This window comes from Rhea americana, unplaced genomic scaffold (assembly GCF_003343005.1).
Source record: "Rhea americana isolate MKP2758 unplaced genomic scaffold, rheAme1 scaffold_79, whole genome shotgun sequence".
NCBI lineage: Eukaryota > Metazoa > Chordata > Aves > Rheiformes > Rheidae > Rhea > Rhea americana.
The window spans coordinates 485,156-505,305 of record NW_028186967.1 but is presented as its reverse complement, the minus strand read 5'-3'; the positions used below and the strand labels follow the sequence as shown (position 1 = coordinate 505,305).

At 37.1% G+C, this 20,150-nt stretch overlaps 1 protein-coding gene across 2 annotated transcripts in view; it reads right to left on the bottom strand.

Annotated features, from left to right (window-relative positions):
• Positions 1–20,150, bottom strand: part of BRAF (B-Raf proto-oncogene, serine/threonine kinase) — an 87,289-nt gene that overhangs the window by 16,584 nt on the left and 50,555 nt on the right. Inside the window, exons 8-17 of one of the 2 annotated variants that reach the window (XM_085322577.1) lie at positions 14,468–14,627; positions 12,794–12,830; positions 11,277–11,396; positions 8,570–8,706; positions 7,794–7,911; positions 7,199–7,283; positions 4,900–5,076; positions 2,833–2,879; positions 2,285–2,403; positions 1,392–1,523 (exon numbers count right to left, since the gene is read on the bottom strand). In XM_085322577.1, coding sequence (XP_085178703.1) covers positions 1,392–1,523; positions 2,285–2,403; positions 2,833–2,879; positions 4,900–5,076; positions 7,199–7,283; positions 7,794–7,911; positions 8,570–8,706; positions 11,277–11,396; positions 12,794–12,830; positions 14,468–14,627 — 1,132 coding nt within the window. The remainder of the gene's footprint in view (positions 1–1,391; positions 1,524–2,284; positions 2,404–2,832; positions 2,880–4,899; positions 5,077–7,198; positions 7,284–7,793; positions 7,912–8,569; positions 8,707–11,276; positions 11,397–12,793; positions 12,831–14,467; positions 14,628–20,150) is intronic. The other variant, XM_085322576.1, reaches the window with a different exon arrangement.

The window sequence follows — 20,150 nt, the reverse complement described above, 5'->3', positions numbered from 1 at the left end:
TTAATTTGAAATTATTCAAAATTATTATTTTTGTTTCTAATACTTTTTATAAATACATAGGATTTTACTTCTAATTACATGAGGAGAATGTCACCACAAGAACAGCCCTATCATTCTACAGAAATCTGTTAAGGTGAGAGACACTGTAAGGTACAAAAGAATGATACTTTACTCACTGAGAATCTCAGCTGTGAGATAGTAGCTAATGTATATGCACTAACACGGAGCAGGCAATGTTTATATTCTTTCTAGAAAATAGCCTGGGAATGATAAAACTCAACACATCAGGTCACGTTTTATATGTATGCTTCACTTGTGATTTAAAATTTGTTTCAGCACTCAGTTCTGGGCACCCACAGCTCCAGGGCTCATGATTCAAATCTCGAAAGGTTAAAACAAAACAATGACCAGACGCTGCTTTTAAAAGGCTGTAGCCATCTGGCCAGGAATCTGGACATTTCCCTTCTTTAAAAAGAAATAAAATATAGAGAAAAGGATTCGCTCCGGATTTGATGAATTRGGATGAAGTGTTCTGACATATATGGAAGCAGCCTTATAAAATGGCATTCTCAGATGAACGTTGCTATGGTTGCAATCCTCAAGTACTGGCATTGGTGGGGGGGGGGGAAGAAAGAGATGCAGACACACAAATGCAACATAAATATCTCACCACCTAGACATGGAATACTTTGCACCAAAGGCCTTGACGCACAGATCCTATTAGACAAGAGAAAGCAGAAAAGCCTTCCTGAACATGGCTATCATATGGAGACATACAGGTATGGGGTATCACTATTATGGACCATTCATTCACAATTAAGTAATCTTCTTACAGGATACACATACGATGAGAAGTCATACATGCTATCAAGTAGTATTACTGGAGAGATGCTGGAATTCTGAATTTCCATTAGATGGTGCACACATTTTTCAAGACTGAAATGAATATAAAGCATTCAGTGAAATGATGGCTGCTCCATTTTGTTACTTCTGTTCCTGAACTACTGTTCAATGCAATTTAGGAGGGGAAAAAAGRAGGGGGGGGGACTGTGAATCTATGGAAAATCACTTCTCTTTTGCAGAACTGTTTTAAGTCAGATTACTATTAAGTAATGTGTTCTCTCCCTAATAAGTATCCTGGCAACCTGCTCAGAATCTGAAAATCTGTACCTGAAGCAAAAAGAATTAAAAATACCTCAAGAAAATTAGGGGTATTGGTGCTATGTGGCTAAGGCAGGTCTTAAAAAAAAAAAAGTTGAAGTGTTATCTCAAAAACATCAGAAAGTGCATTTCACAAAGCTAAATCATTCTCTTCTTGAGGCCATAGTCGGCCTACAGTAAGTGAACAAGAAATTGAAGTCAAACTATTCCCAAGCCCGTACRTCCTTTACCTGGTCCCTGTTGTTGATGTTTGAGTATGGTAACTGCCCAGTCATCAATTCATACAGAACAATCCCAAACGCATACACATCCGACTGAAAGCTATATGGGTTTTTATCTTGCATCCTAATAACTTCTGGTGCCTGTACCACAAAAGGAAAGAATTAGTTTTTATTTAATTGTATCCCACTGCATCTCACATGCCAGTTAGAAAATACAGACTTGTCCAGAGTGTAACAGGTGCAAGGCCTGCTCCTGGCGCTTCAGATGTTACTAGATCCTAGTACAGAGTGGACTTTGATGTGAATCTCAAAATCCATTGGTTCTCTTTAGCTTGGTGATCCATTTATTGTTCTATGATAGCACAAAATGACAACGTAAGGGCTAAGGACCYATCCCAGAACTAGAATTATAACATTGAAAAATTGCTGAATAAYTACTGAAAAAAATAATTAAGCCTTCAGGTTCTTCAGGGAGAAAAGCAGACAGCTGAGTTGCACAGCAGGTAATAAATATTCTTCTTATGAAGAGGTAATTTTCAGTGTGACCATGCTTGAATACTTAAAATGTTAACAGCACATTACTTTTGGCTGGGTGATCCCCTGCTCCTTTTTTCGGAAGCTTTTTATGGATTTTCTCATCTTCTCCTCAGCCCTCAATTAATCATATCCTTTTTCTTTAGGTACTATTTTCCTTTCAGTTTTAACYCTCAAAATAGGGAATAACATCATCTAGGGTTTTTGCTGACTACTGGAAAASATATGCCTAAAGAAGAACTGAAAAGCATTTATTCATTTCATATTACTTCTCAGCCTTTCCAGCTTAATATAGCTTAATATGTCCATGTGCTTGTAAGTTAAATTGTTTTTTTTTTAATAAACAAAACTATTTCCCCATTACTTACCATCCATAGAATAGATCCAGAAAGTTGCTCAAACTGATGGGATCCACTCCATCGTGATTTCACTGTAGCTAGACCGAAGTCACCTATTTTAACTGTGAGGTCTTCATGAAGAAAAATATCTAAAAGGGAAACGTTAAGGAAAAAACAAACACACTGTACTGAGCCTAAAGATCACCACAAGAACTGTAAATAGCTATGAATTTGCAACATTAGATACAAGTTTCTAATACCTACCACCACTAAAGAAAGTCATCATTCCTCATATAATTCCTGACATTCTTACAAGTCAGCATCTTGATTTACAGTCATTTACGATTATATATATATAATGACTGGACCAGTACTGAGCAGACTATGGCCCAGATGACTTTCTCAATAGACATGAAAAGTACTCCTTACTTCGCTACATGATTTTATCCCTTCTCAGTCACATTTCAACACAGTAAATTTTCATACATGAACAGCTTTTCAGATTAGTAAATTCATTTCTGGCAGAAAAAAGAAGATTGATGTCAACGTTCCACAGTCTCTTCTCTGGGAAAGGATACTATTACTCTTGAGGTCTCTGTGAATGATTGACTTGGCATGCAAATAACTGAAAAAGAACATCATAGATTGAGTGGGTTAAATGACATTTCACTAATCAACAGCTCAAAGTTCCTGTACTACTGAAACACAAACTTCACGCATTCAAAATGTTCACATTTGTCAAGATGGTAAAACCTCAGTTATCTATGACAGTTCTTCCAACAGCCAAGAATAACAAAAATAAAATAAAAATGGTATTTCCAGCTCAAACCTGATGCTACTGAACAATGAAATAACTATTATTCACCAATTTCTGTGTTTTAATTCTAATAGCATTCAGAATCAAAATCAAAGAATTTCAGTAGTTTTTGACATGCCATTCAGGGTTGAAAGCTCTGCCCCCCAGGCTCTGGCCTTTGTGGTGACTGCCAGACATCTTACAGAAAATTCATAGCTTTAGCCAAGCTGTTTTTAAACTGTGGGACACAGAAGTGCTTCTCAGCTCTTAGAGTGTAGCCCATAAATATGCTGACTGTTTTTTAGTAAAAGATTGGAAAAAAGATCCTCCTATTTGCAAATGGATAAACAGATTGCAAGGAGTACAGAGGAAAGTACTCGCCACACAGCCTAAGTTTAGCCTAAATTAGGCAACTAGCCTTCTATTGCTCTCTGTTTAGTCGATGAGATTGGCACATTGAGATTGGCCAGAGGGGCCTCAGTTCAGGTTCCTGCTTTGACTCCTGCTTAAAGAAGAGCTTCAGCATCTCCACTGCCTGAAGAGGGAGCCTGGGGAGACCAGCAGGCTAGCAGGAGCCTGAGGYTAGTTGCTGTAAACACATCCTCATCCCCTGACTAAAAATAACATAATACTTGGTAGAAAAATGGCACTATTAATTTCAATCATCTTACAATTTTTTTAGCTGGAGGGTAATTTCTCTGATCTTACATCAGTGATTTTGACACAGAATATTGAGCTGGTTCTGCAAATACTTACTCACTCTATACCCTTTATGGGAGTAATGATTACTTAACATAAGCTTCTTAGAATGAAATAGATATGTTTTCTCCAAATGCTGAAATCTATTACTTTACTTAATAGACAGCTACAATACTTTAATGAGAAGAACTAATTATAAATTGATTCTTTTTGCTAATCGGGCTCTTTACCTTCTGTATTATCTTACAGGATTGTGTCCTTCAGTTCACTAGGTGACCTTTTTTTAAAATGTATTTTCTCTCCTACTATAAGACTATCTGCCTTGTAACAAATATACCCTAAAGCCTTAAAYAGAAAAATAATTACAAGAAAAGTACAGGCAATAAAGAGATAAATAAAGGTAATGCAAACTCCAGATTCACTCATGTTTTACATAATTCAATACTTTTTATTCAATAAATGTAATTTTTATTTTTATTTAAATTTAAAAAAATAAAATTTACTCACAAAGTAGTTGGTACATTGTTTACGACTTTAAGTTAATGACTTAGTTTTTTTGAAAGGATTCTTAAACAAGATATTGATAACAACAGCCGTTTCCATTAAAGATAAAAATGATTTCTGATTACCGTTTTGTTCATCCTTAAAGCAGTCACTGTATTTCACAGCTTACAATAAACCTTAAGTACTTTTGCTTTATCCTTGAAATTGAATGTTTTATTTTATAATTCACCTGTTCAAACAGGTGTTGACAAAAGTATTTGTAGAATTTGGTTTTTCATCTTACATATTCTGGGTACAGATTCAAATTTGTTGTTTATTACTACTCTTAATACAAGAATTAAGGCTGTTTTGCTCATAAGATTGAAAGTTTGACCACATTGTAGTCATCTTTATTCTACTTTCTGAGACCATCTTCCTTGATGATTTGTCTTTCCCCTATGTTCTAACAAAAGAACATAAGAATACCTATTTTAATCATCAACAGTAATAAATACTCCACCAAACACCTTGCTCATCAAGGCAGGACTCTGGTCTTGGCAAAGCAAGCAGATGCTAACCTGGCTAATTTGCCAGTGTCAGTCAGTGCGAAGAGTTTAAGTAAATGTTGTCCCAACATTCATTTGCAAACAAGTAGTAAGATACTTACTCCATGCCTTGTGCAGTCTGTCGTGCAATATCAATTAGTTTGATCATTTCAAATTTGGTCTCAATGATGTGTAGATGGTGGTATAAGCTGGACCCCTCACACCATTGTGTAACAATAGCCAACTGAGGCTTTGTTGAGTAACCCATAAAAAGCAGGATATTCACATGTCGTGTTTTCCTGTTGAAAAAAWGATCAGGAGGAAATCACTCTAAAAAATAGGTGGAACTATCACAGTCTAAATGGATCTATTCCAAACAGAGGTTCTTCAGTCAAACTCAGCTTTTTCTAAAATAAAATGGCAATTGAATTATTACTGAATTATCTCATTTGCTGAATTATTACAGCCTTTGGCCTTTCTTATTGTGATGATGTAGAATAGCGAATAGCTACCGCAGGACAAGCACTGCTTCCTCTTGCATTTGCAAGTGAACCCAGCACAGTACTGATCAGAAGACACAGTGGGTCCATGTTGGACAGCAATGGTTTGAAGGTAGGGCTGCTCTTGTGTAACCCCTTTCCAACTAGGAGATGCTGCCACCCACAAAGAGGACTTCTAAAACTAAATTCTAGTCTCAGAGGCTTCCAAAAAGGACAACTATTTTATTTAGAAAACAACAGTACATTTTCTTGACAGGGCTTCAGCTTTTCTTAATGCTTTGTTTGGTAAGAACATATATGGAGCGACCATAAAAGTGAGGATGGGAACAGATATGAAAACTGCATATCCTTGTATCCCAGTAGGATACGATATTCTCTATGAACTTGATTTCAAACAGCACTGGAAAAGACTGGGGTTCACCACAAAGATTTTATCAGATTAAATCAAATTTCTTGGACAGAATGGAGCAATTCCAAACAAAATAAAAAGTTCACAAAAGACAATCCAGAGAGAGTTATCTCAGTAGATACAAAGCCTGAAAGAATCTACTGATACCTTGTGAAATATAAAAGATACTTCTCACTGTTCAAGAATGGTCAATGACAGCCTTATTGTCATCAAGTGGAGATGGTAAGGAACTAGATACCTTCAAACATATCAAATAGAGATTACCAAGATAACACACCTCTGAATGCTGGACTATTTCCTAACTTTCTCAGTGGCTGAGGAAAAAGAAAGGCAGTTTTCTTTCAAAACAGGTTGGTGCTGAAAGCACTCTGCTCACTGTTGATGAAACCTGACAAACCAGGTGGTAGCTGTGGTAGCTTCTTAAATCCATGCTGCTGCTGCTGCAGATGGCATAGCTCTTCATGTTATCTTACACTGGAAAGCCAACATGCGAGCCCAGAATGTGAACCCTTTTGTCCTCTCAGTGTTGCAGACTTGGCCAGGTTTTGACTACGTGACTTGTGCCTTTTTCAGGCTTGAAGATTTGTCAAGTGGTGGTGGAGAGTAATTGCAGTGTGAATAAAAGTCAGCATTTTCTCACAAATCCTACCTCAAAGCTCAAAAAAAAAAAAAAAAAAGTAAAAGCATAAAGGAAAAGGCACTCTTACAGATAAATCTAGCTTGCCTGGGTCAAAGGATAGGACAGCTGACTACTCAAAGTGCTGAAATGATCAACAACAAAGAAAGGCTGGACTCCAGCTATGAGGCTTCCAGCAGAAATTTGAACTAGGAATGAAACGCAAGATTTCTGACATCAGTTTTTGAGTTTCAGTAACTTCTCCTGAAAAGATATTTCAAACAACACACACAGGTATCCGTGCTAGCATACCCCAGTGAGCCTCTCTTTTCACAACTACAGGCTTAGAATTTTCAAGACACTTCTACAGGGAAAAGGCTGAGCATCCCCTTTTTACCATGCATTTTACTGGGGATGCTCTTCCAAAAGCAGCATGCAGCTCAACACAACAGCTTCYCAGAGGCAACAGGTTTCTTTCCAGTTTGTTTCTTAAAACAGAACTATGCTCAAGACAGTAATTGGGTGCCAACAGTCTTCTCCAATACATATTTTATCATATTTTGTTGAAGGATCCTTTAAGAACTGAACTCAAGACAAATACTTTCTCTGAGAAAGTACAAGCAGGAAACATGAACAAAAGATCAAGAAGTGACTTCATGAGAAATACATTAAAAAAACATCGAGAAGAGTCACTTCGTGAAAAGAAATAATTAAACAGTATAGAATACGGGCAGTGGTGCCTGGAAAACAACAGTTAATAAAAATTACATTTTCTGTTCAAGGCATCATCATGGAGGAGGAATAAGATCAATGCATTCTAACAGAAATACAAAATGCAATGATTACTTAAGCATAAATCTACACAGATGACCTTACATCATTAAAAATATTCTTACCTGAGCACTCCTACTTCGTTTTTGAAAGCCTGTAACTGTTGAGGTGTAGGTGCCGTAACATTCAACATTTTCACTGCCACATCACCTTAAAATAGCAATTTTTAAAAAGTGCTGTTGACTCAGAATCTTCAATTGTGAAAATGCTAACTACAGCAAATACTGAGATACTTTTTTCTAGTTATAGTGAAATCAACCACTACAATATTAAAACAAGTAAATAAGTAAAATTCTGTAAAAGCATATAAGCACTATTCTTAATTTACTATGTGAATACCTAGCCGTGTCTAAGCTTTACACACACACACACACACACATACAGAGAAAGAGAGAGAGAGAGAGAGAGAGAGAGAGGGAGGGAGGGAGGGAGGGAGAGAGAGGGTCTTGGGATTCTAATTCAGTGAGATGGATACTTCAGCTTCACTAGTAACTGTGTTTCATCTTTACCCTGTATATTACCTCATTCACCAATAAAGGCAATAGTTGAGTGTTCTAAGCAGCTAAAAGTTCTTTTTAACACACTGCTTTTTTTAATTTAAAAAGTATTCAGATAATGTCACTTTCTTGAGACTAACTCTTTGCMATGATGGCCACATACCATGCCACTTTCCTTTGTAGACAGTTCCAAAYGATCCAGACCCTATCCTTTGTCCAACTGTGATCTGTCCATCTGGTATCTCCCAATCATCGCTTGAATCTCGTCGACCAAGGGTTTTCTTTATGTATATACATATTTATATGCACAAATAAAAAAAAGAAAGAAAACATTTTAATGCCTGCTAATATAGGCCCTTTTAAAAAGATTTTATATCAGTATTTTATGCCATGAAAGTCTTTATTCTTTTCAAACTAGGCAAATATAAGACCTCAGGATATAGACACTAAATAATTTCCCGCATGAAGTATTTTTCAGAGACTTCTGGCAGTGCCAAACCAATAAAAATTGAGAAAAGCTCTTAACAAAAAAAAAAAAAAAAGTCTCGTGACTAAGAATTAAAAAATAAATGAGGTTAAATATGAATTTAAAAATGAGGTCATCTTTATGTATTGTTACATTTGAGACTCATTAGAGAACATTCACTGTTCACGAAACATGGTGGGAAACGTTAAACTGTTCTCTGATGGCTAACTCGAATTACAGCGAGAAGCATACCAAGACTTTTGGGTGCAATACAGTAAAAGTGAGCACAGAGAGTGGTTTAAGTGCTTATGCATAGTCCCACTATTTCAATGTTCCACTATTTACTGGTTTAAAGTCCTTGATCATTACAATACTTGTCCTCAGAATAATTTCTGATTGCTCTGATAAAACAGAAGGGAAAAGAACATGGGTATGTGCTATAGAAGAATGAAAATAATCAATCTTTCTCTTACCATTCTATTTCTGTCTTCTGAGGATGAGGATGACTTCCTCTCCCGTTGGGGTCCTGGTGATTTCTGTAACGCTTTCACATTGGTGAGTGACCCAGGTAAAGAGGCAGGAGGGGTTGCAGACAAACCTGCAGTTGAACCTAGATTTCAGAAACAACATAACTTTACCTATGTTTGTAAGAAGCCCATTTATAAGAATGTACTAAGTGCAAGAATTGTGTTTAAGATGCAGTATCTCCAAATATCAATGTAAATGTTAAGAAGGAACAAATATATACTTTAGGAATGTTGTACTAATCCTAAATTAGTGCTCAAATCTCACTCAGGTAACAGGAAGAGGCAAAGTCTATAGCAAACATTCCTTTATACCAGATAGTCCTCAGTCTCTTGCTTATGAATTATCAGAAAGACACTGTATCTTTAAATAAAAATGTATTTTTTAATTCCACCAGTTTCTTTGACAAGAAAAGTAGTAGTATTTCTGTTAACTGCAGCTGCCTCTCAAGACTTCTTGTAGCTAACTTTTTGGTGGCTCAATAAATAGCTGAGATACTGTACTTTAGAATTAAAACAGACTAAATGCAAAATGTAGAAATGTTTTCTAGCTAAGTCTCCAAGTGCCACCTCAAAAAAATTTTGGCTGTTTTAAAGTTCTGTTAGCAGAGAGCTCTTACAAATAAAAGATTGTAGAAAGGATTATAAAAAGAATGCATTCTTCAGTTAGCTATCTGAAGTACATTCTATCAAATACAAAAAGTATAGTACTTTTGTAGCATACATGTTATGTGAACAAAGCTATGTAGAAAAATGTCACTAATAGGGCTGTGTTTCAGAGCTCCAATGCCTCTTTACAAATCCAACACTTAAACTAGACATTGTTTTTTAAAATACATTATAATTAYTAGCAACAAGGTTAGGCTGACACTCCTAATGCAAAGGACATAAAATAGGGTCAACTGTTAATTAAGTTTATGCTGCTCTGCTACACAATGTATGTCACTGCATGAGACCTCCAACACTCTAGTGCGTTCTCTTACCTCAGTGCTTTGGGAAGTGGTGGAAAACAGTACTCCTTCCTCATATTCCTTCAGAAGCCCCCTTCTTACCTAAAGAGTCTCCTGATGTCAAAGTGAATTCAAATTCTTCTAACTTTTATAACCAGTTCAGTCACTCTGGGTGTACTAATTTATCAGACTATATTAATCATTGCCTCTCCTAACTGTGCTAAAATCCATCCAAGTGGAAGTGCCCAATGACAACATACCAACATAACAAAAATGGGATGCTGCACCCACATCTGTCCCACATGCTAAAGTAGCAATAACGATGCATATTGGGCATCGTAACAACATTTACACATACTTGGAAGCCAGTGAGCTAAAGAATGGCTTCCACATGTATATCAAATTAAGTGTATAAGGCTTAAAAAAAACAGGAAAAAAATTCCCCAAACCTACTACGTTACAGTTTTTCTCTGCAATATCAAAGTTCTACTAGAATTACATTGCAGGTACAGTAGAGTCTCCTACTGAATTTTTAAATACAAAAAAACACTAGCACAATATTCACCCTTCAGTGAAAAAGGTTACAGCACGTGGTAGAACACTATGGTTATCTGTTCATAGTAGTATCAGAAGGCCTATTCTCCAGGATACCACTGGACTTAAGTTATTATCTGGGACTTTGAAGCTATGTTTAATGTATTCCATGCTGTAGTTAGTTTGCTTGTTGGGAACACCTATCTTCTTAAAAAAAAAAAAAAAAAATCTGGTACAATTTTGTAAGTTCATAAAGTGAACTGCTCTTGATGCATTCTGAAACAAAAGTCTTTGAAACAGCCAAGGTGGTAGCATTTGAAAACCACACACTACATGCACTGAATTACCCATTCCTGCATGAATACATAGAGATATTAATATACCATGCTATTACTTAGTCACTTTTTACTTAGTTTTTTCCAGTATACGAAATCCCAAGATTTCTGGGATTTTGTGTAATACAACAAATCCATTGACAGCTTTAGGCCTGAATTATCCCTAGAGCCAATAACATGTGAAAAACAGAAGTCTTATTTTGTGCGGTTCAGGACACAAATATTTCACTGGAAGTTTACTAAATAAGAATTACATAAGAGCCTGATCYGGTATAAATCATCTAGTGCCCCAGTATGGTAATAATAAAACTCTCAAAATACGAAGTATTTAGCAGAAGCTGACATTACTTGAAAAGCTTGAGACCTAACAAGTTATCAATGGAAATGTTTGCAACTCACAATTTCCTAGACTACTTTTCAAAACAAAGAATATTGCATATAGAAAACTGTTAAAGCACTGAACTGACTTAAAATGAACAGTCAAGGAAATTCTAAGTTAAGGATGCCACTTTGTCTTTAAAACCATCCCAATGAAATCCAAGAACCTTTGTTTAGAATATTATGTTAAGGTCTGTATAAAAACCTCAACTACGAAATTCCTTGCTTTAGAAGATTTAAGTCAGACTTTATTTAGTCATTTTCAAGCGTGTAAGGGTGAAAGTGAGTATGTGTGAAAAGCACATTCAAAGCATTCCAGCCAGGCCAAGCGAAAAAAAAGAAGTGTTTTGATAAAACTCACACACTTACATACACACGGTGTGAGGGTGAAGCACAAACAGCATCTGTGGATTTACTTATTTTGTTTTGGGTGAAAACAAGAAAGAAGAGCCCAACTACCTCTGAACACTGGGCCAGGCTCAAAATCAAACACTATTTCACTGGGGACAGAATGAAGGAGGGGACTGGGAGTCCGGGATTGGTATTTCCGAAGACAGCGCATCAGCTGGTTCAAAGGGGCTGTTAGAGAGAAAGAGACGGGCAGGCAGAGACAGAAAGACAGACACATAGAAGAAATGAAAGAAGTCATGGGAAATAAMTAGGATGCTTTGACTCCTATTCATAGATTGCTTCTGTACTTTGAAGGAAAAAAACGTCAATTATTGAAAACATTATTTCAAGAATGGGAACAGCCAATAGTTCTCAGATGCCAAGCAGACAGTTTATGATCAAAAGTTAAAACCAACAYGATAGCAGAACATTTAAATGCTGGACAAAATGGGCAAAACTGTGGGGAGCCACATCTACCAAGACATACGAGATAGTTAAAACTGGCACCTTTAAATCAGTATGCTTGCAGGATTAGAGAAAAATTTTTAAAAGGTGTTCTACTGCTGGCATAAGAAAAAACAGCTCCCCCAAACACAAACCAGCAGGTAGGCACTGTCCTACCAGCTAGGAGTTTCTGATGGGAGAAAAAAAAATAGTGATAGCTCGTGGTACAAAACCTTAAAGATCAAGATGGAGTGCATCAAGATAGTTCAGACTTTGCTTATGGTCAAAGCAAGTCATAATTAATAGGAGACGACTGTGTTAATAACTTGGAATTGGAGAAACTGTCACATGCCTGCCCTCTTTACTAGATACAGCCGTATCGTTTCAAAGGCATAAACACAGTGTATGAGAAGCCCTTGCAAGACTTCGACAACCAATGGGAGAACTGACTTCACAGGCCTGTGCATAATATGTGAAGAACAATAAATCCCTGTTCTGGCACTAGCTCTCTCTTTACAGTGTATTGAGGCTGCGTACAACACYGTTACTGAAAGGAACATAAACAGACCTGGTTTTAACTTAAGGTCCTAACAACTTGGTTCCAAGATCAGCACAGGCATGCAGTACAGCAAAGCAGCATCTTCAGCAGGGGTAGAGGGGGAGAAGAAGTGGAGTATTTCATGCTGCTTTAGGATGCAGCAGTTCATACGGAAGGTCCATTTACTGTGTCAACGGACTTCAAACAAAAGCCCTTTTTRTTTCCGTGGGTGGAAGGGTAACAATAGGCATAAAAATCTTTGAGAAACTGTTGGGAATTACAGCATATCTGTGTGCAGTTGTGTGAGTGAGAGAGCGTGTTTGAGAGAGAGGAAAAAATACAAGTTTAAGACAATTTTAAAGCTACAGCTAGATACTCTTTGAGACTTTTTCTCCTTCTGTCTCCCCCACTGCCAGAATGACGGGCAAATGACTCAAATTTTTGTCAGACACATATTAAGATCATGGACAAGCAAATGTAAATTCATTTCTTGTTCTAGTCATATTCTCCCTGGTGTCTGTGTTTTGTAGAAGTAGACAAAGGGAAGGGATAAAGCAACCGTGGAATTAAATACAGCACAGGAGCTAGTTTAAACACTACTTACCTCCCTCTCCTCGTAAACCCTGGTCTCTRATCAAGTCCTATAAATAAGGAGGAAAAAAAAGAAAACTGTATCCAATTCCCATAATATAGTTTACATTACAGAACAAAGAGGGGAATTAGGGAAATTAGGAATCCCTAACAATGTTATCTAGTGAATAAAAGTTGTTTCCTATCTTGACCTACTAAAAACAGTAACTCCAAAGAACTAGTTATAACAACTATTACACTTTTCAAAATGATTTAATTTAAAACAGCATCTCCCAGGAGCAAATTGATAGGCACACAACAACAGATGCTGACAAGAAAATAAGGATTTAAACATGCAGCTGGCCAAAATGCAAGAAGAAATATTAAACCAAACCTTGTAGTTGTATTATTGCCACAAAAAATATTTGAACTTGCATATTGGAAGCTGGAACATCTATGTCCTGTAAATAAGTCAAATGAATTCTGCTTTTTGGTAACCGAGTGCCTCATCTACATACCCAGATRCACTCCGTTCTTTTCAGAAATGATTAATTGCAATAGGTGCCCTTCACTTGCTGTCTACTGTTAACAGAGAGTATTTTTTACAAACTGTTCATACTGCAAATAAACTATAGTAAGAATAGCAGTTTTCTGAACAGAAAACAATTCTAACAAATTCCATCCACAGATCCATTTTCATCATTAAGGATTTATTTTGCTTTATTTTATTTTTTAACATGAGGGTATCTAGGCTATGGTCATACAATTATTTCATTTCTTCGTACATTTGCTGTGTTGCTGAAATTGCTGGTCCTGCCTCTTATATACCATATTTGCTATATACCATATGCAAATAACTGTGCAGCAACACTCTTTAACAGTCAGCAAATTTTTCACCTTTCCTTCAAAACAAAAAGGATTTTGTGCTTTGTAATGTCCAAGTAGACTTCAAGACTGCTCACCTGACAAGTGAATAATTTCTAAAAAATGGACTCAAAGGTCAAAAACAACTCATGTATATCAGCTAAATTGCAAAGAGAATGTTGTAACCAATATTTTGAAAGGTGCTTGCTGGCATTATGCCTAATATCAATCATTATTAAGTATTACAATTCAGCATCCAGAAATTTCAAAACAGAGGAAAACACAWCAACTGCAACAGTTTCTGGACACTATGAAAGAATGTTTACAATAAAAATCCAGTTTTAGCTCCTGAAATCTGAAGCAACACTCAGTAAATCTGAATTCAGTTTACTGCAATAAACACATCAACTTCGATGCCAGAAACACTTCCCTTAAGTTCAAATATTAAAAAAAATCTCTCACATAATGAAATATATAAATACATAGAAAGSTTTTCAAGAATGGTTACTAGCTTTCAGATTCTTAATGCTATGGTACAGCTAGCAGCACAAGCCTTGGGACTAATCATAAAAAATGAGTGACGGACTGAGATAGCACGGCTGTTTGAAAATCAAAGGACAGGACTGTCAAAACACAGTTTCTGCTTTTGGAGAAGGGGTTATTTGTGTTCTCACAACTCTGACTAGCAAAAACCTTCTTATCTGGTGTCTATGAAGATTCTGAAAGAGCATCAGGAATTAGCTTAAAAATTTAGTATTTGTGTGTGCACATTATAAATTAATGCACCGATACGGGTAAGGAAAAAATATTCACCATTTCTGACCTAAATGTTCTTAATACTTACATCAATATTGACTGGCTCGATTGTATTGATGTGAACATTAGGGGCTGAAGAGGATCGGTCGCGTTGCCCAAATTGATTCCGATGGTCTTCATCTGCTGGTCGGAAGGGCTGTGGGATTGGAATGGATTTTGAAGGAGAAGGACTAGGGAGAATTGGTGGTCTGAGAAACAAAGTCAAGGAAAAAGAGGATTTAGGTCTACAAATGGCTTCAAATACTGCATAGTGGGTGTGGTAAATCCTTTTCAACTACGATAATACATACATAATAAAGCTGGTCTAAAGGCCTGCATAAAAACAATTTATAATGAATGATCTCTAATCCCCTAGGATCAATTGCAACAACCCTCCGCTGCACGAACTACCCAATTACATGGCTGTGAAAATGCCTGGAGTTTCCAAAACCAAATAATAATAATAAAAAAGCCTAACAAATCCACATCATACCTAGCTAGTAATACTAAATTCTGATGTAAAAATTAATATGGYCCAACATGCACTGCAGACACTGAGATGCTCTGCAGTTTATTAATATCATACACACTTTTTAATGGCAACCATTGAGAACTAAAAACGCTAAACATCTCACATCGAGATCACAGTTAAAAGATGTCACAAAACTGTAAGGATAGGATTGATAGGATTACTGTGCAATGAAGACAGACTGAAAAAGGAATCTTGGTCAATCAACATAATATTATGGCCAATGTAATATGAATTATTGATATCAAAGTAAAAATAAGCACATTACCTTTTAACCTCAACCTTCAGAAAATAATTTTGAATAGTGCAGCATTTTAAACATTATTTACAGTGTTACAGTTAGTCAATGCAAGAGATTTGGCTTGAAAAATAGTGTTCAGACTATACAAATGAATTTTTCAAAGAAATGCAATTGCTGCAGGTCATAGATCTAGATAAAGTATTTAATTTATAGGACCATGAATCACATTTAAAAGAGAAAACATCTAAAACACTTGCCTTTTCATTTGTAAGAAGGCAGAATGTCACTTATTTGGTTATCCTGCTATTTTGGTAAAGTGCAGTAAATCAGCATTCATCTCTTACTCAAGTCAAGGTCAATCGCTGTTAAGTCTAATGATTCAATTTAATGGATATAAGGCAAAAGTTCAATGAGAAATGCTCATCACCTTTCTCAAAGAGAATTTTATGCTTAAAATATACTGGGTAGCTAACAATGAGGTTTTCAGAACCTAGAGAAAACACAGCTCCTAAGGGAGGAGTGGAATCCTCTAGCCATTAAACTACTCCGTGGGTTACCATGCCCACGGAGGCAACGTCCACAGGGAGAAGCTGCAGATACAACCCATACAACAGCCTATAGCAGCAAGAGGGTTTTGGCACCATCTCCCGTAAGCGACCGCTCCCTGGCCTGTCCAAAGATACTTAAGGGCTACTAATGTTCTCAACGGGATCTTCAATGCTTTTCTCAGAAATGGGTCTGCTTTAAAGACTATTTTAGAGACTATTACCCTATCTTTTATAACAGATTTTACAGTTTGGCACAGATCCTCAATACAATCAGTACCCTAGAAGTACCTGTTATCTTTTCCTTCCTGGCCAACACTCTCACAATCAGAAATACAGCATTTATCGATAAGTTCAAAAAACAGTCTAGTAAGTCCTACTTATAAAGAAGAAAACCCCTTGATTATGTTTATGGAGTGGTAATAGAAGAGAAGGAGTAGGTAGGGGCTTAACTCTGCTAAATTTGTTTTAGAGAGATAATGATCTATTTTCAGATGACAGAATATGAATATTTTTATACTGGGAAGCAATGAACTGAAATTGCCACTAGGCTTATCTTGGAGGAAATGCCTCCAACAGCCCAGCATTTGGGCTAAGAAAGTGCTCAGAATTTCAAAAATGTCATTAAAAAGCAGTTAGTGTGAATATGCACATACTAAAATTTTCCTCTAATACAAATGAGTGAAATCTTTTCCATTGTGAATGAGGAAGTGTTGAACTCCTGAACATTTTAATACAGAAATCACACAACTAGAACCCACCTCAGGAGATGGGACACTGCACAGACATGAATGCAGGACTTGGCTGGTGTTCTAAGACCATATTTTCTCATAAAGGCAAGTGTATCAGAAACTGCACAGAAAGATTGCTGAAGAAAAGCACAAAAATTGCCTTGGGCTGGCTAGGACTATCATTGTTGGGATAACTGGCTCCTGCTTCAACTTCCTGTGACTCCTTGGCAACAATGAAATCTAAGGAAATGTGCAACAACAGCCACCAGACCACGGTGCTGGGGCAACGACGAGTGTGCATTTAAGCTCTGCCATAAAACTAAAGCAAAAGCAACTAGACTTTCTGTAATTGCGAGTAAGCCAAAGAARAAAAAAATCAATTGCAGAAATACTGTTTCATTTGCATTCTGTTTTATGAGTCATAAATGGTCATCTGCTAAGCGAAACCACAAACACTTCAGTATTTCTGGTTACAGGTCGTCAAGCATAGCATGCTGCTGTTAGAGGGTCTTTTAAAACAATCTGAATTGCTTTTACTACTTATTAGATTTTGACTCAAGAAAGTTCAGTATTTTCAGGAGAAAACTACAGGTTGACACCAAAGCCTCCTTTTTTGGATTTCTAAAGTATTTTTGTAAGAGTTTCTGAGCTTTAGATGCCAAGTAATCCAGAGAAGGAAATCTTGTAAGCAGTTAGCCACGTGCTCCATCTATACAAGCAGGATTTCATTAATGAGTAACCTTGGGACACTAATAAAGATCTGGTTATTTTTGCAAAACATGAGCATCCCTTTAAAGAGGTAATCAGTGAACAGAAAGACAAAAGTAATTTGCTAGTTTGAGTTCACAAGTTTGGGGTAGAGTGAACTGGCAGCTGCTGGCTGTGTGCAGCAAAGGCTGCACCCTGGTCTGCATCTATGCTGCAGAAAAACCATCACAAAGAACACAGCAATCCTCTTAGCTACCAGAAGCCCACTCTTAACAGTATTTTAAATACTGAGAGAAGAGTGGAAAAGGGGACACTGGAGCAAAAAGGAGTAGCCATCACAATTTGGGAGTAGGGGACATTGTTCTAGGAAACAGCTATAAAACTARTTCTGTAGGCTATGCTGCACGTACAGGCTGGCTCTAAAATGACAACAGTAAGTGCCAGCAAACAAATTGCCAAAAATTCAAGAGGATCAGAACACAGCTGCTGCAAAGAACTGTTTACTGTGGCATCCATGTAGCAGGCTGGAGTTTAGAGAAGCAGGGCAGTATAAGCACCAGGATTTGAGTTGGTTGCTCCCATGGCCTTTGCGTGCAGTAAACAGCCAACCTCCTTGCTAGAAGAAAACTTCTACAAATAAGGGCAATATTCAGATTGATTGAAGAGGGTATACCACCTTACTGTGCACACTTTCTTCAAGCCTTCTAGGTGGGTATTCCTTTAACAATAATTCTTAGCTTTCCAGGCTGATARAGTTATTTAATTAAGTTTTAAATGTGCTATAACCATACTGCTTGGCAGTATACCAGAACATGCTTTCCTTAGACCATGTATTTGTTATAAAACACATTGCTCCCTCCTCTTTTACGAAGACCAAACAGAAAGAGGTTTTGTCAGGAAGTGGAAAAGAAAAGTAAGCCAGGAAAAGGGAACATAACCTAATTCATGCTACTAATGACAGACACATGCAGATTTTAACCCTTTGTCAATGATAAATGTCAGTGTGTCCACAGACCTACTGCGCTACAAAACTAGGTCCACAGGAAAGAGGAAGGCAACTCAGAAAAGTGCCCACAGATGCTACTAAATATGTAAGTGATTTTATGGTATCATAACTCCTTATATAGTACATGCACAATTCCTTGCAATGATACAAGCTAGGTCATCTTACAAACATGAAAAGCAAACTTTAATACAAATTTTCCTCAGTTTCCTTAAACTCACCAAACAGAACTTGTCATGTATTTAAGAACTGGTCTACTCAGGAAAGATTTGTCTTAACATAGGTTTAGCTTGGAGCTCAGGGATTTTATTCAAAAAATTTTTTGCTGCTAAAGTGAAAAATGCCCATTCACATAGCTTCGATTATAGTAGTATATGCTACTTCTCTCTTAAGTGAAAGCATTTCTACTGCACTGCWTTTTTTTTTCTCCTCTTCTACACAATACAAAGCCTTCTGAACAAGGGTGTCTYAGTATGATGGTTAGCCACAGGGCTCACAGTTTATCTGGTGTAGATTGCAGATACCCATCAGGAACTACTGCAAGCAAAAACTTGCGTCAAACTAGCAGAGCCTTTTTTTGGTTCATACCAAAGTTTGTCTTGCTTTGGTTTCTGATGCTGCCATTAGCCAGGAGCATGGCAGCACTTTCATTTTCAAACATTTTTTTTAAACTATTAAACATCCTGGGTATAGTGCTACAGAGTATTTCAACTGCAGCAGCAACCAGGCAAACTGCACATTTGTGAGTCAAACATTCTATAATTACTGTGGTACCCCAACGATATTGCCAGAAAAAAACAAAGCAATTTCTTTCTTTCCACACCTCTGCAACCTGGAAAGGGTCAACAGCATCAAATCAAATATATGTTTTTTGGACAAAAGGACAGCAGTGCAAGTTTGTAACAACAAGCTACATAAGATCACTTCCAGAGCACCCTACGCAGAAGTCATCTAAAAATGACATAGCAGAAGTCTTTAAGAGTCATTACTTAGTATGGGTTACTGTATTTTTCTAAATTATGATAACCTGCTCCTTTCATCCTTGTCAGTTTGTAGGYGATAGTATTTGTAAATCAAGTGCTAGCACTTTCACAATGTTGTGCATTAACACTGATGTTTGGGTCCATGTCAAAGCTTTGCAATATTTTCATAAAACTTCTGCCAGCTTCACATATACAGGGCTATCAAGAGAAACCACATAGCTGCCATTTGTTCTCCAAACTAGGGCTCAGTTCACTAGCATGTTTTTCCAAATGTCCAAGAAATTTTGGGGAGCAAGAGGCTTTCCCTCATATTATATAGAATAAGGATGCTTTTTCTGGCACCAGGCACTTTTCTGCTAAGCAAGACTGCMTATCAGGTTAGATATCATAGGGAGTTTGCTAACATTTAGACACAGCAGTCTGGAAAAGGTCTGATGCCAGAACCTTTAGCGAAAAGCCTCATGTAACGAAACACAAAGGTTTTCTTCACCAAAGCACGGATGGGTTTAAGTGATGATGTAGTACTGTATGTAATCGTGCAAGATCTCTGTTTTCTTGGCTTCTCAGAACCTGTTCTAGACAGTAAAATACCTTCATCTGAGGCAGAATGATCAGGAAACATTTGTAAGACTGAAAAGAAAGCAGAGGTGTTTAATCATAGGCTAGAGGCTACTATAAGACGGGCTGGCAAACTCCCCAAAATGGTGCACAGACTATCCTCCTTTCTTAAGATTAAGCATGTTGGGAAATGTTGCTTTTCACAATGCTGTCAGCCTGTTCAGTGGCAGTATCCTGCCTCACGCAAAGCAGAGGCTTTAAGCTCCTACCAAGTCCAGCCTGCCTCTGTGCTATTTAAAATCTGCCCATGCACCCCCACCACCCATTCCATGGGTTACTTACCCTGCCATACAATCTGCCTCAYGAGTTTGCTGAATTTTGCCCAACATCATCTGAGAGAATAGATGGAAGTAGAAAAAGACAACTTTGGAATA